General features: G+C 36.0%; 2 protein-coding genes across 5 annotated transcripts in view; one reads left to right on the forward strand and one right to left on the reverse strand.

The window, feature by feature from the left end:
* LOC126759436 (flotillin-2) overlaps window positions 1–19999 on the reverse strand; it is a 418004-nt gene that overhangs the window by 237845 nt on the left and 160160 nt on the right. The window lies entirely within an intron of this gene.
* LOC126759463 (uncharacterized) lies at window positions 19135–19999 on the forward strand. The gene has a single exon (XM_050474289.1). The coding sequence runs from the start codon at window positions 19136–19138 to the stop codon at window positions 19997–19999; it is 864 nt and encodes a 287-aa protein (XP_050330246.1). The 5' UTR covers window position 19135.

Genomic DNA, 19999 nt, shown 5'->3' on the forward strand with positions numbered 1-19999 from the left:
GGCATATCAGTGTAACCTTATAGCCAGATGAGATTTGCCAAGAGATTTTAAATCTTCAGAGGGTAAAGTCATCTCAAGTATGCATTAAAGAAAGTAATGTGTGAAAATAAGCAAATGCATTGCTTGTCTTTATAACGAGGTCTGGTTAAGGGTTTGTTTTTGCGTCGAAGATCCTTTACTGGGTCTTTTAAACTAAAAACATGTAACTATTACTAGCAAATAATTTGAGCTAAAATAAAATATAAAAAAATATTTGCTTAAATATTTCTGAAATACTTTCAATTCCTTTACTTTCGGATTATCTCGCATGAATTCCCACTAAATTCCCATCACATGAGTACATAGAAATCTCATGGCACATAAATAGCATGCAATAAAAATTTCATGACATTATATTTACCACTAATATACCTATGTATACAAATAGTACAAACAACATAAATTAAAATATGAGTTTAAAATTCATTAAATGAGTGGCGTGGGAATAAGATGAATGTGGATTTTGTAAATAATTGCAATTGTTGTTGCATACAAATGCAAACGAGTAATAAAACTGTGCAGCCATAAACGCTGTTGGAAATGCATATACAATAAACCGTTAAGTAAATTTTATGTCGACGAATCACTATAAAAACAGCTGGATAGCTGTTAGAGATGAAACGTCAAAATGTTTACGACATAACTGCGCGTAAGTTGTCACAAAGCGGGGAGGTGAATTTCAATAGACATTTCATTCATTTTATAGTATTCAGGGTGTTGAAGTTCAACAAACCGGTGGCAGCTTGGCGTTTTGTCATGCAAATAAAGAAATATAAATGAACTAGAGGACCCGTCCACGCTTCACTGTGGCTGATACATAGGTGATACTACTACTACCATCTATATGATTTCTATTGGATTATAACTATTAGTTAATGAGATATAGCATTTTTATGAAGCAACTTGTGTTAGTTTTTAAAAAAATGGATCATAAGGCATTTCGAGTGTTAATAAAACATTGCTTTTTGGGGGAAAATACTGTTGAATTTGGGCTCAGGGAAATCCACCGATGAAAAGAAATTTGCTAAGCTTAAAGAGGCGAAAGCTCTGTGCAAAGTGGGTGCCTCGCAAGTTCATAATCCAACAAAAACAACGAATAACTGAGTCTGAGAAGTGTTTGAGTGCTCTTTAATCGTAATAAAACCAAATTTTTGCGTCGGTGTGTGACAATAGAAACATAACTCCATCATTTGCCACTGAAATCCAATCGATGTCATTCTAGTGGACTGCACATGATTAACCGGTTCTCAGGCGTGGAAAGACGAAAAAGTCGGTTTAGCCGTTCTTGAGTTATAAAAAGTTATAAACTATCTTTTTTTTATATAGATATAGCTACCCATAGATGTATTGAATCACCCAATTTATTACTTAAGAACGAACAACTCTGTCCACATTATGAAAACTTGTCTACAGATGTCGCCTTTTACTTTGGCATCGTTTTGTTTATTGCACGTTTACGCCAATTTAAGGTTTGAATATTGGATACTACGATGGTAGCGCAATCTATCGGTCAAACATTCCAAAATTAGCAATTAATTACAAATGAAAAATTAATTTAAAAAAAAACATTTTCCAGTGGACCGAATTGTGAATCTAAACCATCCTCGAATCTCCTTAAACACACACAAAAAATTTCATCAAAATTGGTACAACCGTTTAGGAGCAGTTCAATTACAAACACACGATCAGAAGATTTATATAATGTATAAAGATTAAGAGAAAAAATATCAATGAATAAAATAATACCAATAAAACCTTGACATCGGTTGCACAGAAGTTAGAATACCCTTCGCAAATAAAGAAGTTTCAATACATTAACTTGATTTTGATCGTTCAGTTTGTATGGTAGCTGTACATGTCAAATTTCGTGAGTATACGAGTATCATGTCAAATAAAAAATTTTTTAATAAAGGAAATTAATTTTGATATTGGCTGTACCGGCAAAAGAGCGTGTGCAAAATTTTAGATTGATATCTCAAAAAACTAGAGTACAGTTTGCGTATATACAGAGAGACGGACAGGCAGATAGATATGGCTGAATCGACTCAGCTCGTCATCCTAATCATTTATATAGTATATGGTGTATATTTTTTAGGGTCTCTGACGTTTTCCCTGGGTCTTATAAACTTCCTGGCTAACTTGAGGATATAAAATTAACAGCGAAGTATACAACTTAGCTGATTTTGGGATTTTTGAGGGCTATAAACTTTTCTAGAGTGGCATTTTTCAACCCAGCCAAAGGCGTATACAAAGTAGGATTTGAGGGGCTTTGACAAACAAGCTATATACTCGTGTACACGTAAGTATCAAAAAGCGTGTCTCGCATTGCATTTCTGCATACTATCTAATGAATTAGCTTACATAAGTGCAACCGCAACTGACGCAAAGTCAAAGCCAAAGTTGTATGACAGTGGGATCATTGTTCGTATTTGAAGTATTGTCATTCTGATGATAAGATGACGACTATGGTAATAGTCCTTTTACCTTCCTTGCTTTCCTTCACGTTCGTCCGCAAAACGTCATGCTAAGAACGACCTTCAGTCCTAGACCATTTAACAACTTATCATCATCTGCTCGAGGATACTAGTTGCGAAAGAGCCAAAAACATTCTATGAACTCCTAAATATTTGTGACAAAAATGTCTACGCAACTGTGCATCGAAAGCTGCAGAACGTTGCAACTCTAGCGAATCTTTGCAGACTGAAAACTTACTTGCGGAATGCGACTAATGAAGACTAATTGAATGACTTTGCTCTTCTCAATACCCATAGAGATGTTTCGTGCGAAGAAATTTTAAGCATCACGGCTTTACAGCTCGTAAAACTGGATATCGTCTTATATACACTTTTTGTATTTTCGAAAAATTTTGATCAATTTGAAGCAAATATAATTTACCTAATGAATTTAATTTTACTTTCAGCGTTTGTTGAGAAGTACATATAGAGCACATACAAGAGTATAAAATTTAAAGAATTAATAAGCTCGAAAGCTGAGCTTGGCCAGAAACACACATTAGCCTAGTAGACTTCTATACAAGAGCTTTCTGGCACCGCTTCTATAAAACTTTTGTAAAATTATTATCAACTTTGATTTGTGCTTGATGGATGCATATAAAGAAGTTTTCTAAAAGCATTGAAGGTCACCGCGGTTGAGGTCTATAAAAAGTGTAAATAAAGGATATCAAAAGTGTTAAAGAAAAGTAGATCGAGCCTTGCTAAACTTATACTGACTTAAAAGAAGGGAAAATTTAATACATTATCGCTGATCGAATGTAAACAGAAGATAGGTTTTTACTATACATACATACAAGGTCTGTCGCAAAAGAAACAGAACTTTTTAAATATAACTGTTTCTGGTGGCGCCACCTATTGATGGGTATATGAAATAAAAAGTTTGATCTCTTGTTGACATTTCGTAAAAACTTTAAGACAATTGGATAACTACAATCAATGTTATCGATCAAAAAGTGACAGCAGCTTTTGGTCATCGGCCGCAAAATACGTTTTGAGTAAAGAGCAAATATTAAATTTTGTTTAAACTTGGGAAAACGTTTACTGAAACATTTCAAATGATGAAAAAAGTTTATGGTGATCAGTGCCTATCCCGTAGTAATGTGCATGAGTGGTTTAAGCGATTCCAAGAAGTCGTGAGGACCTCTGTAACGATCAGAAGTCGGTCGTCTTCAGAAGTCAAAAATAAAGACAATGCTGATTTATTTTTACGATTCCGTTGGTATTGTACACCGAGAGTTCGTTCCGCCTGGCCAAACGATTAATGCTGTGTTTTACCTTAGTGTTATGAAGCGTCTTTTGTCACGCATTCGTCGTGCTCGACCACAATACCGTGAGGCAGGGTCCTGGCGCCTGTTGCACGATAATGCGCCGTGTCATCGGTCGACGCTTGTCACTGATTTTTTGACAAAAAACTCCATTTTAACCATTAATCACTCACCCTACTCATCTCATATGGCACCCTGTGATTTTTACCTATTTGGAAAACTTCATTTGCCCATGAAAGGACACTGGTTTCAGGACATTTCAGCTATCCAAAAGGCGACGACCGATATTCTCAAGAGTATTCCGAAAAATGACCTTGAACACTCATTTGAAATGCTAATTGACCTGGCTAAACGCTGTATCGAAGCACAAGGAAACTACTTTGAATAAAAAAATATAACTTTTGAAAAATATTAATTTTTTGTTGTTTTTTTTAACAGTCCTGTTTCTTTTGCGACAGACCTTGTATATTGTCCTTAAGGAAGACAGCTGGGTTTTTCACTTGGACGAGCCAATTCTTTTATATATTTATATACATTTTAAGAAAGGAAACTACGTTCCAAATGACTCAGAAAAAGTTCTCGCTCAGATAGGTTCATTCTTTAAAATATTTAGGTTTAACTATTGTAGTTGCTGAAAACATATCTAGCACAACATATCTAAGTGAAAGTCTTCGGCGGTTTAAGAACTCGGATCCATTCTGATGACGGTACAGTTAAAATAACAAATGTCCGTCCGAAGTCAGCTTTGTTTATCTGATAGACAACTGTTTTGATAAATGTCAAGTATCCGTCTGGCAAAAAATGTTCATCCGAAGTCAGTATTGTTTTACTAGTGATCTGGCAGATAACTGCTTAGATAAGAACCAAATATCTTCCAAGATCTAAGGCAAGTATGAGTGCAGGCAACTCGTACTCAATCCGAACCTAAGACTTTATCAACCATATTTGCACTTTTTAGTGGTATCTGAACGGTTTCTGGACTTTAAGAGTAGATTTTGGTAGATCTTTGGTAGAAATGCATTCACAACTGTCTTTAGAGAACTCGGTGTCTGTATCGAAGGCGATCTTTATTAAGGGGGTATTCTGGTCTAGAAATTTAAAAAAATCGATTTTTTTCCATTTTCAAAGTTTGACTATTCAAGAATATGTGTACAAGAGAATTTTTCAAAATTCAAATTATTTTCGGAGATATAGGCATTTTTCTGACCCGGCATTCAAACTGGTTCGGCCGGAACTAATCGAACAAAAGACTTTACGCGAAACTTTAAACGCGTTTTTCTCAAAACTGACTTTTTCGGAACGATACCCACGATTTCTCAGGTTCTACAGGACCGATTTACTTGAAATTTTTATAGAGTCTTCTTTATAGGCTTGTCTATGGTTGGAACTAGCCCCATCCCCAAATTTTATTTTTATTATTTTTAAAAAATTCGAAATAATCAGAAAAAGTGATCCAAAAAAAACTTTTTTTTTCAGGCAGTCGCCATTTTGTGAAAAAATTGTTTCCCACTTTTCCGTAGTTCCGGCCACTGCGACATTATTCTAGATTAATAATCTGTTTTTTTTTTTGGTTTCAGATAACTAGGAGGGTTGAAATCATGGGTATGGTCACGTGGAAATTTTTAAAGACCCCCCACTTCGTCAGCTCATAATTTTTGAAATTTTTTACTTTTTTTAGTTTTTAATTTTTTTCTGCACTCTTCTAAAATTAAGAAATAACTAATAAAAAATGGATAGTAAAAATATTAATTGCCTTTTTTTACGACACTTTAAAAATTACCTGAAATTCATGCTTCTAGACCAGAATACCCCCTTAAGTGTTACTTAGCTTCCTCAGCTAAAGTGACCTACGCGGCTGTAAAGTTAATCGTTAGCTATATATCATCACTTCGGTTCACTTTCCGGCATTAATCTGATTTATGCTGACATAATTTATGTTAAGCAAGTTCACAACACAGCTTCCTAACCTCAACGCTTGGCTTGTATTTTGATTACAAAATTCGCAAATCTCGAACACCTGCTCAACAGCGGAAGTGTTGCAATTTAACAGTCTAAAAATCAAACGATATTATACACAAAAGAGTAACCTTAAAGAGCTGTCTTAGAAATGAAACTTTAACAACGATGTTGAGTGGCAAAAAACCTCGATTCCGTTTGATATTTGCAATGCGTTAAACAAATATATATTTTATTGCAAAAATAACAATTTAGCTCAAGCAAAGTAATTAATTCAGTACAAATATACGAGTATGTAGCCGAACGCTAGGTGCCGCGGCGCACAACAACATGGCTAAAAGTCACGAGTGGGCAGCCAAAGTTGCGGCAACATTGCCTACACGACTCTACAGACGCAAAAATGGTATGTGGCAGCAATTATCACACACTATGCGCCGATATGGTGGCCGCGCATGCGCTGCGTCGTCGCCGACTTGGCGTTAAACGAATGCGCCTGCCACACGCGGCGATCAAACAAAGTAGCAAATAAAATAAAAGCAGCGAAATAAAAGCAAAAAACCTGTCAAAGATATAGACAGTTGCTGCTGCTGCTTGCCTGCAGCGCTTTCATGTGAAGACATCGGTTCTTCGACGCGGCGTAGCTTTGCACGTCAGCTGCTGCGACGTCCAAATCGTTGGGTCATTTTTCAGCCGCATTGTCTGCGGCTTTGCCAGCTAAATACCCGCTTACTTGCTGTTGCTACTGCAGCGGCAATCGTTGGTGTTAGCGGCGCTCAGTTTCAATTGAGACGTTTTGGCGTGCAGGTCGTATACGTAACCCGAAGCGTTTGAAGCTTGCGCAAATTGCAATTCACACAAATTGTACACAAGTTTTTCGAAAATATTTCGGGTAATAAAAAATAATAATCAAATGCATTGAAAATAATTCAATTAAAAATAAGATTTATAACTGTTTGATAAGAAGTTCGAGTGTGTGTCTTGTTTATGCGCTTAATGCTCGCTTATAATTTTCAACTGTGCGTTAAATTCATATTAATAAAAAGCGAATTCACTTGAAGTTTATGCGATTTTCTTATTTGTGAAGTGAAATATTTGGTTTTGTGGCGATAACTGTTAATTGTGTGCGCAATTAAAGTTGCAGATTTCGTCGGTGCAGTGAAAAAAATTTACTGAAAGCATTAGTGGCAACCATAAAATATTGAAAGCAAACTGATTATCAACTCGAGTCTACTATCTAAATGGCTTAATACAAAAATTAAAAATACTTAGTTGTTGACAAGTTGTTTTTCAACATAAAACAAGAAAAAACGTTAAACGAAGCTTCACAGTTTTTTTTTGATTTCGTTCAGTTTGCCATAGTGGTGCGATATGAACAATTTTTTTGGAGTTTGCATTGTTGCCTGGGATAATAATCTAAATTTTCGCAGAAAATGCGAAAAAATATTTAATCATTATTTTGATAAATTTTGTGATCTCCAGTTTTTTTTTGTTTTTTTATATTCTTAAAACTTTAGTATATAGGAAAAACAATCCTTAGATCCATAATGCTTTCAAGTTATTAAACTTCTGAGTCTTATGCTTCAGACTTAGGCGGGTTCTTGGCCTAAGGCGCCAATATAGCTGCGCCAACTTTAATCTTAGTTGCGTTCTTTACAACTTTACATGATCTTTCCAAGAACGCCTTTTACCAATTGTGATGCCAAATATTTTGCGCATGTGTTTACTGGTAACAACTGACCATATAAAGCCACTTGAGCACAATTTTTGCGCTTGAGGGTATATACTACTTGTAGGGGCTTTTCGGTGTTGATGCCAGTATACCATTTGGTGAGCCATAGTTCTAGAGAATTTAATTGCAGCTGCAGCTTGCTGGAAGCAGTGGTAGAGATGCCATTTATTGCTAGCAGTGCAGTATCATCAGCATAGGCTGTCGACATTGTGGAGTCACAGTTGATCACTGGAAGGTTTGCAAGGAACACAGTAGAGTTTTGTTTATTATGTTCCGTTACATCAGTTATAAAGTGTTCTGTTACATTGTTCCATTGTGTCATGATATTTGCTAAAGCTTAACTGATGATTCGGAATAAGCTGTTTGTCTTCCAACACCGGCAAAAGCCTTCGGAAAAATATTCTTTCGAATACTTTCGAGATAATTACCAGTAGACACATTTTTTCATATAAATTTTTTGGTCACATGAAAATATTACTGAAACTGCAGTTATAGATCTTTTCATTAACTACAACTTTGCTATATAACTTTTTTCTATAGGACTCGTAGATTTGCCGGAAATTAGAAGATCTACCACGTCCCTCCACTGCCTATTCGCGACCTCAGATCGCCCGTAATTTATTTTACCTTTAATTTTTGTTATCTGATCTCTTGTTTCTAATAGGTTTTACCCTACTATGAACTTCTTTACCATTTTCAAAGGAGTTTGCACTGGTCTAACAGCATAAAAATCTTAAAATACTTTTTAGACCAAGGAAAGAAACCAATTTTTATGTTAAGCAGAGCACTGGTGAATGACAGAATAATGACTATTACGTTTGAGAATTACCTCAAATTATTTTTAGGCTGGCAAAAAAGCAGATAATGCTTTTGCATTAAGGGGTTATATACAGTTAGGAGGTCGAAAAAAAGGCATTTTTCAAGAATTTTTTCTAAGCAAACTATTTGGTTTATTGATTTGAAACTTGGCAGGTATATTATGACAACCTTAAACTATATTCACATATTTTTTATTGCCAAAAATAATTATCGGAAACGTTGATATTGCCAATTTTGCAGAAGTCCGCAAAAAAAGGCCTCTTGCGGTGAGCACGATATCTCTGGACTGGATTATCTAAAATGCAAAGACCAAATAAATTTCATTAACATAATAAATAATCTAGTGATTGATCGAAGGAATTAGCAAGAAAAAGTTTTTTGACAAAATGGCGGCTACTGAAAGCAAAAGGTTCGATTTTCGACCAAAATTCGGGTCTTTAATTGTTTATAAAAATAAGAAATTTTCATCGGATGGGGAAATCCTTCGATATTTACTAAAAAATATAGTTAAGAAGCTTGTGTAAAAATTTCAGACCGATCGGTTCAGCCGTTTCTGAGAAATCTTGCTCACCGACTTTGAAAACACCGTTTCGAGAAAAACGAGTTTAAAGTTTTGAAAGCACTTTATATGTAGTCGGCGCGCCTCCACTAATGTGTCTATAACTTCGAAAATATTCGTCGGATCGACTTGAAATTTTGTGTGTGTATACTCAGATATATATATATTAAGAAAACGCAAAAAAATCGATTTTTTGAAAATCCTAACTGTATATAACCCCTTAATATAGTCTTCAAAAACGAATAAATAACAAGTTCATAGTAGTCCATAACAGGTGGACTGATAACTTCGAAGGCTAGCATAGAAATTTTTTAATATAAAATTTGTTTTTATTATTCAATATATTCGGTAGTCGAAAAAGTCTTTTCGTATTTCTAATCAAACTTCATTTTATTTTTTTACAATTATGCTAATAAATAAATAAACAAATATGTACCATTTTGGGCGACCACTTTTGGCCATTTTTCCGCTAGAAACATTATTTCATCAGTGTAAAACTTTCATCAGTGTAAATCGAAATTTCCAGAACGGAAGCGAGCGAACCATTGTTGTGCTACACGCACTGATACAGCATCGTCTCCGTAAACTTCACAAATTTCATTGGTGACTTGCGTGGCATTCTTACCTTTTTTATACAAAAATTTCAAAATATAGCGAATTTCTTCATTATTTTTACTCATTTTTGAACAGCTGTAACTTTTTTCAACTTCGCCGAATTATTTTTGTTTTTGTCAAGTAAAGCTTAACGTTTCCAACACTCTATGACACAATGTGATTGGTAGCACTGAGATGAGATATACGTCTGCAACGACAACTATTGCCAAACTCCGAAAAGATTTTTTCAACTACCCAATAGTTACCCTCGAGAACGATACAAAGATTATAGCGATGACACAATTTTCAATACTAGTTTTATTATATAATTTGTCTTTAGCCTCAAAGTACAAACTGTCGATTGCACTCCGGTATAAAATGATGATTTTTTAGTTATTTGTTAATTTTAGAAGAGTACAGCAAAAAATTAAAAACTAAAAAAAGTAAAAAATTTCAAAAATTATGAGCTGACGAAGTGGGGGTCTCTAAAAATTTCCACGTGACCATACCCATGATTTCAACCCTTCTAGTTATCTGAAACCAAAAAAAAAATTGTTATTAATCTAGAATAATGTCGCAATGGCCGGAACTACGGAAAAGTGGGAAACAATTTTTTCACAAAATGGCGACTGCCTGAAAAAAAAAGTTTTTTTGGGTCACTTTTTCTGACTGTTTCGAATTTTTAAAAAATAATAAAAATAAAAATTTGGGGATGTGGCTAGTTCCAACCATAGACAAGCCTATAAAGAAGACTCTATAAAAATTTCAAGTAAATCGGTCCAGTAGAACCTGAGAAATCGTGGGTATCGTTCCGAAAAAGTCAGTTTTGAGAAAAACGCGTTTAAAGTTTCGCGTAAAGTCTTTTGTTCGATTAGTTCCGGCCGAACCAGTTTGTATGCCGGGTCAGAAAAATGTCCACATCTCCGAAAATAATTTGAATTTTGAAAAATCCTCTTGTACACATATTCTTGAATAGTTAAACTTTGAAAATATAAAAAAAAATCGATTCTTTTAAATTTCTAGACCAGAATACCCCCTTAAGGGATCGTGAACTCGCTCAGCACCCTGCACAGAGCTTTCCCACGCCAAAATATTCATTCACAATATATCCAAAAGTTCTTTTGATATCTTTAGAGTCTCAGCTATCTCGAACAGCTTCACTTTACGGTCATCCAAAATCTTTTTGTCTTATCTTTTTTGGAGTTTTCATCGGTAGCAGCTGATTTATGGCGTTCACTGCTGTCTCAGCTGTATTGTGGTCTTATAACATTTTTTTCTCAGATATATTTATTGATTATTCGCCAAGAAGTGTTTACTCCATATGTGGTACTTTTGCAATTCTCAACAGGCTTATGCAAACATTGAAAATATATAGTGTTAAATTCCAAACTTTTTAAAAGGCAACTCAACTCTACTGCAAAATTATCAGAAAATACTGGAATGCACATACGAGTATAAAGACTTGACAAGTCCGCGTTTGATGGCGCACAAAATAAAGCTGCTCAATAGATGAATACGCGCTTCGCTCAACCAAAGACTACTCCACTTAAGCGATAGCAATTCGATATGCAATAATGCTATTGAAAACTAAAGCAACGCATTGACGCTGAATCAGTTTGGGGCAAGTGACTTAGTTTGCCTAAAAGAGCGTCCGTCCAGCCATTTACGGATGCGATTGCGTCAAAAGATGTCGTTCGCATGTTTCACCTTACAAAGGAAATTTCAATGCGATTTTGTAACTTGCTACAACACAGTTGTCGTGCTGTAATGTTGTAAAGATCGAGAGTAAGAGTTAGCAGCCAATATAAATAAATATTTAATTCGTATTTTCCCAACACCGGCAATAAATAGTGGAAAACTGCAAAGCTTAAGAGAAAGAAAAACGAAAAGCGAAAATGCAACACGTAAAATTATTTAGCTGGTAATCTTGGTATTGCAGTGAGCTGTTGACAGCGCGCTCTTCCGCATGCGCAGGCGCATAGCACACATGCGCATAGTAGGTATGTAAACATGTGCGCTCAGCTTGGAGACACGGCTACAGGAAATTCGAGCACAACCAGCAGTCAACGAGCTGGACAAACGAACGGACACGCTGTGGCAGTGAACTTGAAAGACGTGCTCCCTCAGCGAAATTTCGCAATAAAACAGAAAATAATTGACAAACATAAAAATAACGGTACCCAAGCGGCATGTTGAAATAAAAAAGTGTTCAAAATAAATATCCAGTACATAAATAAAATTTTATCTCTTATGAGTAAAAGTAAAAAAATTATGAAATTATAAAAATAATATTAAACAGGTAAGGAAGCGCTATGTACGGGTCTGAAAAAAAAAATTAAGTTTGGTTACAAATACAAAAGTTTTCATAAAAGAGTTTGATTTTGAAAGGTCAGTTTGTATGGCAACTATATGCTATAGTGGTTCAATCTGAACAATTTCGCCAAAAATTGTTTTGAAAATAATATATGCCAAATTTCGTGAAGATATTTCGTTGAATAAAAAAGTTTTCCATACATGGACTTGTGGTTGATCAGTTTATATGGCAGCTATATCCTATAGTCGTTCAATATCGAAGGTTCTTACAAATGAGCAGCTTTTTGGGGAGAGATGAACATGTTCAAAATTTCAGATCGATAACTAAAAAACTTAGGGAGTAGTTCGCATTTATACAGGCGATAATACAAAATTGAGGTTATTTTATAAAAATAACTCGTACACTGATCGACATCTTTAATGCGGTTAGTTCTCTTAAGTTTTCTATGCTTACTTATTGACCGATATATGCGATAATTAGTCAAACGGAAATTCTTTTTAATAGGTTGTCAAAAAAGTCTTGCGGTATTTTCGCTAGTTGGCGCTGAAAGCCCGTAGTTCTAGTTTTATTCGTCGCATCGGGTCATGCTATACCTTTTTGGAAAGCTCATTTCACGCGCTAACACGTGTTTGATTGATTGTCGTTTCTTTTAAGTCGTTCGTGAGTTATAGCGTCGCAAACATGGAGCAAAATAAAGAGAAAATACGGCATATTTTACAGTACTACTACGATAAAGGCAAAAATGCATCTCAAGCCACCAATAAAATTTGTGCAGTTTATGGACCCGATACAGTTTCCATTTCCACCGCACAACGATGGTTTCAACGTTTTCGTTCTGGTGTAGAGGTGGTCGAAGATGCGCCACGCTCCGGAAGGCCTGTCGTCGAAAATTGCGATAAAATCGCCGTAGCATCGGGCAAGAGTTGGGCATGAGTCATCAAAAATTCATTTCAATTTCAATAAAAAAATAAAAAATTCAATAAAAATACCGCAAGACTTTTTTTTATTAGGTATACTGGGGGTAAGGGAAGAATGGATCCGATTTTACCCAAAAAACGAAAACGCTCTCTTCGCATTTCAATAATAAATCTCACAGAATTGAACTAATTGTTTGGAAAACGGTCAGCTATAAGTATAGGGTTCCACATAATCGGTGTCTGGGGGACTTAACAAGTTAGCAGTTTCGAAAAAGCCACTATTTGTGCAAAATTTTTTTCGAAATTGCTCTCAACTTTACAATGGCTCCTATGTAACTCCTACCAACTCGTGTGTAAATTTAATTTTCACACAAGTTATCGCACAAACAGACGGACGGATATATAGCTTCTCAGAATACAAATTGTATTGTCATCCTGATCATTTATATATATCTAACCATATCAATATCGAATACTTTTAAGCGTTAGAAACCATCGTTAGATGCACAAAACTATTATACTCTCTGTTGCAAAATGTTGCGAGAGCATAAAAATAAGACAAATATATTTCTCAATGAAAATGAAATTTCAGCTGGGGCGCGTGCATGTAGAAAAGAAAAAATAAAGCGCGCTAAATGAGACCACGCACACAGCGCACGCCAGTTTACAACAAGTTCGTTGCTTAAGTCTTTTGTTTACCAAGCGCTGCGCGAAGTTGACGTTGGCGGTGGCCTGCGCGCTCATAACGCGTGCAAATGAGGCAATCGATAACGCTGCTGTTAGCACCGTTAGTGTGGCTATTGCCGCAAGCAACCAAATGACAATTATTGCTGTGTTTATTGTATTTTTCTTTGTTGCTGTTGTTGATCCTCTTTAACCATTTTTTTATGATTTTACAACTACTGATTGTTTACTTGAAAGGCAGTGCAAAACGCTGATTGCCGAAATTAACATAAGCTTAGTGAAATGATGCTAGTTTTGTTATATTTCATTCAACACTCGCTGCTGCTGCTGCTGCGCGCTGTTGACAAATAACCACCAACGTCAACTCGCAGCAGTTGCTCACAAACACATACATACATATGAGCGAAGAGAAAAAAAATATACCTTGCTTGGCCCATTTCTGGTTTATGAGTTTCTAATGAGGAAACGTGGTGTCTTCAATAATTTCGCTGCCTAGCCTATTGCATAAGAGGCCCAGTTTGCCGCTCGTTCGCGCGCTTTAATGAAATTCAAATTGATTTCACGCATGCGATGTTGTTGTGGTGTTGGGTAAAAAACCAAAACAAAAAAAAACAAATTATAAAATTATAAAAATAAAAATAAAAAGAAAACTCCACAGGAGTTTCGCGAACGTGTTGGCGTGCATCTGTTGTATTTTTTATTGAGTATTCAGCGGGTGTCTAGGGAAGTCGGCACTTTTGTCTTTGTTTCAGCGCTGGCGGTAATTTTGTTTTTGTTGGCTTGTTGCACGCAATTAAAATAAGATTGGCATTTAACAAAAATTCGAATCAGATATGTAAATAGAGAATTTGCGGAAATATAGATACAACTACTTATCTGTATTTGTTGCAAATGTTGCAGAAAGCACAAGTGGCTTAATATGTTAAACGATTTTCCTCAGATTACATAAGCTGTTAATGAGTAACATACAGTTACGTTTTGACTATTATGCAGTGAGTGCTGCATTTCTATAATATATGTAAGCCTAATATTACACTGCTATTTTGTAGGCTGCTAGTATATAGTTGCTGGTCTACTTGCTCTGGCTACTATAACAAGACTTTGCATTGCGTATGGCTACTGTTGTCAGTACACATACACTGTACAAATTCCATATATTCTACATTTTTAAGAAACACTGTATTACTTATTTTCACAAAAATCGAATAATGAAACAAAGCAAAAGAAAAGAAAAACTGTCTTTTGGAAATTTTTTCAATTGGAAAGGTTCTTAAATAAGCAAAACATGAAAAAACGTTAACTTCGGCTGCACTGAAGCTATAATACCCTTCGCAGGTGCATTTTTGCAACATTAAACAGTACGAGGGCTGCCATATACAGTTGTGTTCAAAATAATAGGAGCACATCACAACATAAAATACAAAGTTATGTTTTTCAACAAAAACATGAGTTTTATTAATTTAGCTTTTATCCACGAATTGTTCATTTTATGCAGTCTTATTATGCACCTTTAAATTTTTAGTAATGCACAATAAATGAAAAAAAATAAATTATTTAAATTAAAACCTCAAAAATTCGGTGTTCAAAATAATAGGAGTGCGTCAAAAACTGCAATAAAACTAAAAAAAAATTAAAAGAATGGAAATTATCACTAGTATATAAGTTAGTTTAGTTAATATTTAGTAGAGTAACCGCCATTTTTTTATTACTGCTGCAGATCTGCGGAACATGGGATCGATCAGATCACGACACCTTTTCATCGGGATTTGCTGCCATGCCTCGTGGACTGTGCTCCATAATTCCCTTGCATTTGATGGTCTACGGTCAGCAACAACTTTTTTAATATCTACCCATAAGTTTTTTTTTTGGAATTAAGGTCAGGCGACTGAGCAGGCCACGACATAACCTCTACTTTATTGACCCGAAGCTATTCCTTTGCAAATTTACTTGTATGTTTCGGGTCGTTATCTTGCTGAAATAACCACTTTAATGGTATATTCCATTCGGCCTATGGCAGCATAATTTTTTCAATACAGCCACATACACGTACTGATCCATGGTTTCTTTTATCTGATGGATTGGTGCCACGTCGTTCTACGAGGAACTTTCGCACTATGCACCACCATGTTTGACGGTCACAAGAGTGTATTGCGGTTTATATTCTGTATTGGGTGGACGACGGATATACTGCCTAGACCCTGTGCCACCAAATAAAACTACCTTACACTCCTCTGTCCACAAAATATTTCTCCATTTCTCCGGTTGCCAGTTGCCATGTTCCTTGGCGAATTGGAGCCGTGCTCTAATTATGTTTCTTTGTCAACTATGGAACTTTTCGTGGACTCCGCGCAACTAAATTATATTCCAATAAACGTCTACGAACTGTTACGTCACTAACATCAAGATCTAGGCGCTTTTTTATTTCTCTAGGCGACGCTTTGGGATCTTTCTTAGACGACTGGAGTATGCGTCGATCGATTTCTTTAGTAGTTTTGCGTTTTCGTCCACGTGTTTCGGCTTTATTTTTATAGGACAGGGAATTTGATATCATTTGATCAGAGCACCCGAGTATTTCTTTAATTTCTTTATAAGTTTTCCCGTTTTTTTATAAGATTTTTAATGATTTCACGATTTTTGTCGCTGGGATGTTTTCCTCCACCCATTAATTAAAATAAATGACTTATCCTTTAAAAATCCCATCGTTTTTATTTTTTTCTACTTACTTTTTAGTTTTTTTTACAGATTTTGTTTAAATAAAAATGTTTTATACCACTTGGTAGCTCACACTCCTATTTTTGTGAACAGCGCAATTCAGTGACCGACACAGATTTGAACTCATAACATTGGAAATAATGTAAACAGCTGAAGTTTATGCTTTGTGTTTTACTCGCGGAATACCGTTAGAAATATTTCTTGAAAAGTGCTTGACGTTCATGTTTTAACATGATAATTTTTTTGGGTTAAATATTTTTCTCAAGGGCACTCCTATTATTTTGAGCACAGCCTAGGGCAACACTAAGTGTTGCCAGGTGCAATCTGACATTTCCATTGGAAAGTTTGACATTTTTTAGCATAACATCACTCAGAACGTTTTGTCATTTATTCGTGAATTGTTTTATTTACAGGGAATTAAAAAATTCATCTCGGCCAAAAAATGGAATTAACTCGTGAACATTTTCGTGCGATCATTTTTCACAACTTTCGACGTGGATTATCACGACAAGGGTGCATCGATGAACTAAAATCTTTGTATGGCTATGAAGCACCATCCTATGGCACTCTGAAAAACTGGTACAACGAATTCAATCGTGGCCGACGTTCGCTCAAAGACGAATTCCGTGAAGGTCGTCCAAAAACAGCCGTTGTGTCAGGAAACATCGATGCCGTACGTGAACTGATAATGCCTATGCATTTCTCCCACCAGCATACATTCGATATTGCATGAACACCTGGCCGTAAAAAACGTAAAAAAAGGTTTGTTCTCGTTGGATCCCGCACAATTTGACAATCGCTCAAAAAAAGGCTCGTGTGGATTGGTGTAAAGAAATGCTGAAAAAATACGATCGCGGTGCTTCAAAAGACGTTTATAAGATCGTCACAGGTGACGAATCATGGATCTATGCGTATGAGCCCGCAACAAAACAGCAATCGACAAAAAAAAAAAAAAAAATAAATAAAATAAATGAAAAATATAAAATAAAATAAAATAAATGAAAATAAATAAAAAAAACCATTTTCGTTGATAAATATGCCTACTTACATTATTAGGCTAGAAATATATATAGCAACCTTTGTATGTCCTTCTAGTGCTCATACTCTTTAGGTCTAAAATAGGTAATAGTCAAATGTGGCTAGTTTTGGAAAATATGGATGTAGTTTTTAATCTATAAAAATCTATATATTTAGGTAAGTGGTGTTTCGAACAACCGTTATGGGTCATTTCGAAAATCTTTGTACTTGAAGCGAAGTATTTTTGTCAACTATTTAAAGTTTATTTCGAATTAATCTGGTACACCCAATATTTTTTCTTAAATTTTTCATTCAAGAATCCTTTCTCAGCATTTCTCTACACGACTGCCAAATTAAACCAATAAGGGTTGAGGAATTTCGGACCCTATACGGTTGATTTCCGTAGATATAAGAAATAAGTTATTCAATATGCGTCAACTCCGTCAATTGAGATTACTCAATAGGGGACGTCTTTGCCAAACTGTTTCTAAAGTAAATTAACCAAATATTTATTTGATAGTTTAATACAATTAGTTGCATGTTTTTGAAATCTCCATGCTATCTTTCCTGGTTCGCCGAAGGTATGACTGAAACGCCTCCAGCCTCAGTGGCAAAAGCAAGAAGGAGAAAGTGCCTGGATGTTTCCACATCACCTTCTTTCATACAATTCATCAATCGGCAATTTGATTCCTACTAGAATTTTATCCTTACAGAAAGAACTCCTACGTTTACAGCCAGATGACCTTTGCTAAGGACAAGTAGCTCAGTATATCTCCTACGTTATACTCTAAGTCAGAAGGATCTTGCAGTAGTGCAGAGACTAGTCATCGAAAAAAGCTTGCTAAGCACACGAGAGGTGATCCAGTTCTAGAACGCAAAAAGACAACGGAGATCTAACTCGTTCCACCACTTCCTACCTCATCGGCTCTGTAATTTCCAGGATTCCGCTATGATTAGGCACTCCAATGGGTCTGATAATGAAGTGGCGTAATGCTTTATCTAGTAAGGATAGACATTCCTTGACTAACTTTGAGTACACCGCTTTCGAGTTCAACGCTAAGATTGCCACTTTGCTGTTTTTCTGAGCAGCAAGTGGACGGCTACCTTAATAGCAGTCACTTCTGCCAGAAAAACACTACAGTAGTGCGGCAGCCTAAAAAAAAAATTTGACGAGTGGCTTTTGTGGCGAAGTAATCCAAGTTTTTAGGAATGGAAATGAAGAAGGAGGTAATTTCAACGTGTTCTTGTTCGGACCCCTTCATATACCCAGCATTCCTGAGGTACACTTCTCAGCAATACACCTGCCGTTCAAGCTTTATAGCAAGTTTAGCTTTTTCGAGCGCCTTCAACCAAACGAACACACCGTAGAGCAGTATTGGTTTGATTACAGTTTCGTCCCCGATCTTTACCGTATATCCAGAAGGACTTCCTTACCTCTCCTCAATATTTGGCCTTCGCGATATCTTTCTGTCAAGGTTACGCCCTTAGACTCCAAAAAGTTTTTAACTCAAGACCACCTGAAACACCGTTAACAAAGTCGATGACCTTGAGAAGAATTCATAGAACCTGTATTTCAAAAATCTATCGATAAGTAGATATAAGAATATAATTTTTTAAGGAATGGACTGAAAATTTAGGAGATCAAAAAGAGCTATCAGATCTTAAATAACTAAAAGCTTAAATGTCTTCTCTGTCTAAGAATTCATAGAAGAAAGACTAACTGGCATGGTCAGCTAAATAGAGATTAACAGCTAAAACTTGTCAATCTCTGGTGAACTGAATGTAAAATGTGGGGCATCCAGTTTGAAATGGAGAAACAAGCACTTTATTAGTTGACTAAACGAGGGTTCCAGAATTAAAACCTTAATGAAATTTTAGGTTGCCACCATATAAAAAAAACATATTTCAAAGTTATTTATGCGAAACGAAATAATCCTTATCTACATACTTTACGATATGTTTAAACAAAATTTATTTTATTTTCATTGTAGCTCCCTATATTCCACCTAAATAAAATATGGGACAGGAGATATCTCAGCAAAAGAAATGCAGCATTATTAGTCGACACAAAACACACCAACAAGCACCACAAACTCTTCAACCACACCCGATACAAGACGCAACAAAAAATCCCAAACCTTCTACTAATTTCACAACGTCCAACGGCAAATACACTAGACACTCACAAGAATTCCAAAGCGTCTACGCACCTTCCTCGAGCATCTCGACGACCTCTTCCAGCTCAACCGACGACGAGCACTATCGCCTAAGACAGAAATACAATCTGAATAAGCAAACTTATGAGAAATTCCGAGCGTCGAAGAAGCTCAGTCTCATCAGCAGTACCACCGATCAGAGTACTAGCACCAGCAATTCCGCGTCGACCAATAGCAGCTCATCTACATATCAAAATTCGAAATCCAGTGAACCAACGTATAACAACATCGTGCGCAAACCATCACAATATAAGCGCAAAAGTTCTTCGAGCACCGATAGTGGCATCTACTACGCCTCCTGCCATTGCGCCTCTTCCTTCTTGTCTTCATCAGCTACATCCTCTTCTTCGCTGTGCTCCACAAGCGCCTGTGGCTGCTCCACTTCTGTGGCATCTTCATCCAACCAATCGCGCAGCTCACTCGATCAAAAGAAAAACTATCTCTGTAGGCATTTGTATATAAAATCTTATCTAGATATTTTGGAGGAAGACGAGAAGGCGCGCGCTCATTTCAAATCTGCTAAACCGGGCGGCATACGCAATTACAAACCGAAGATTTTGGGCGATAGCGCGCTGTCAACCAGTGCACCACAGAGCACAGGATTTAGTATCAGCAGCAACAACTTGAAGCTGCGTGAGAAGTGTAAGGAGAATCCGTGGATTTGA

The sequence above is a fragment of the Bactrocera neohumeralis genome, chromosome 5 (assembly GCF_024586455.1).
Source record: "Bactrocera neohumeralis isolate Rockhampton chromosome 5, APGP_CSIRO_Bneo_wtdbg2-racon-allhic-juicebox.fasta_v2, whole genome shotgun sequence".
NCBI lineage: Eukaryota > Metazoa > Arthropoda > Insecta > Diptera > Tephritidae > Bactrocera > Bactrocera neohumeralis.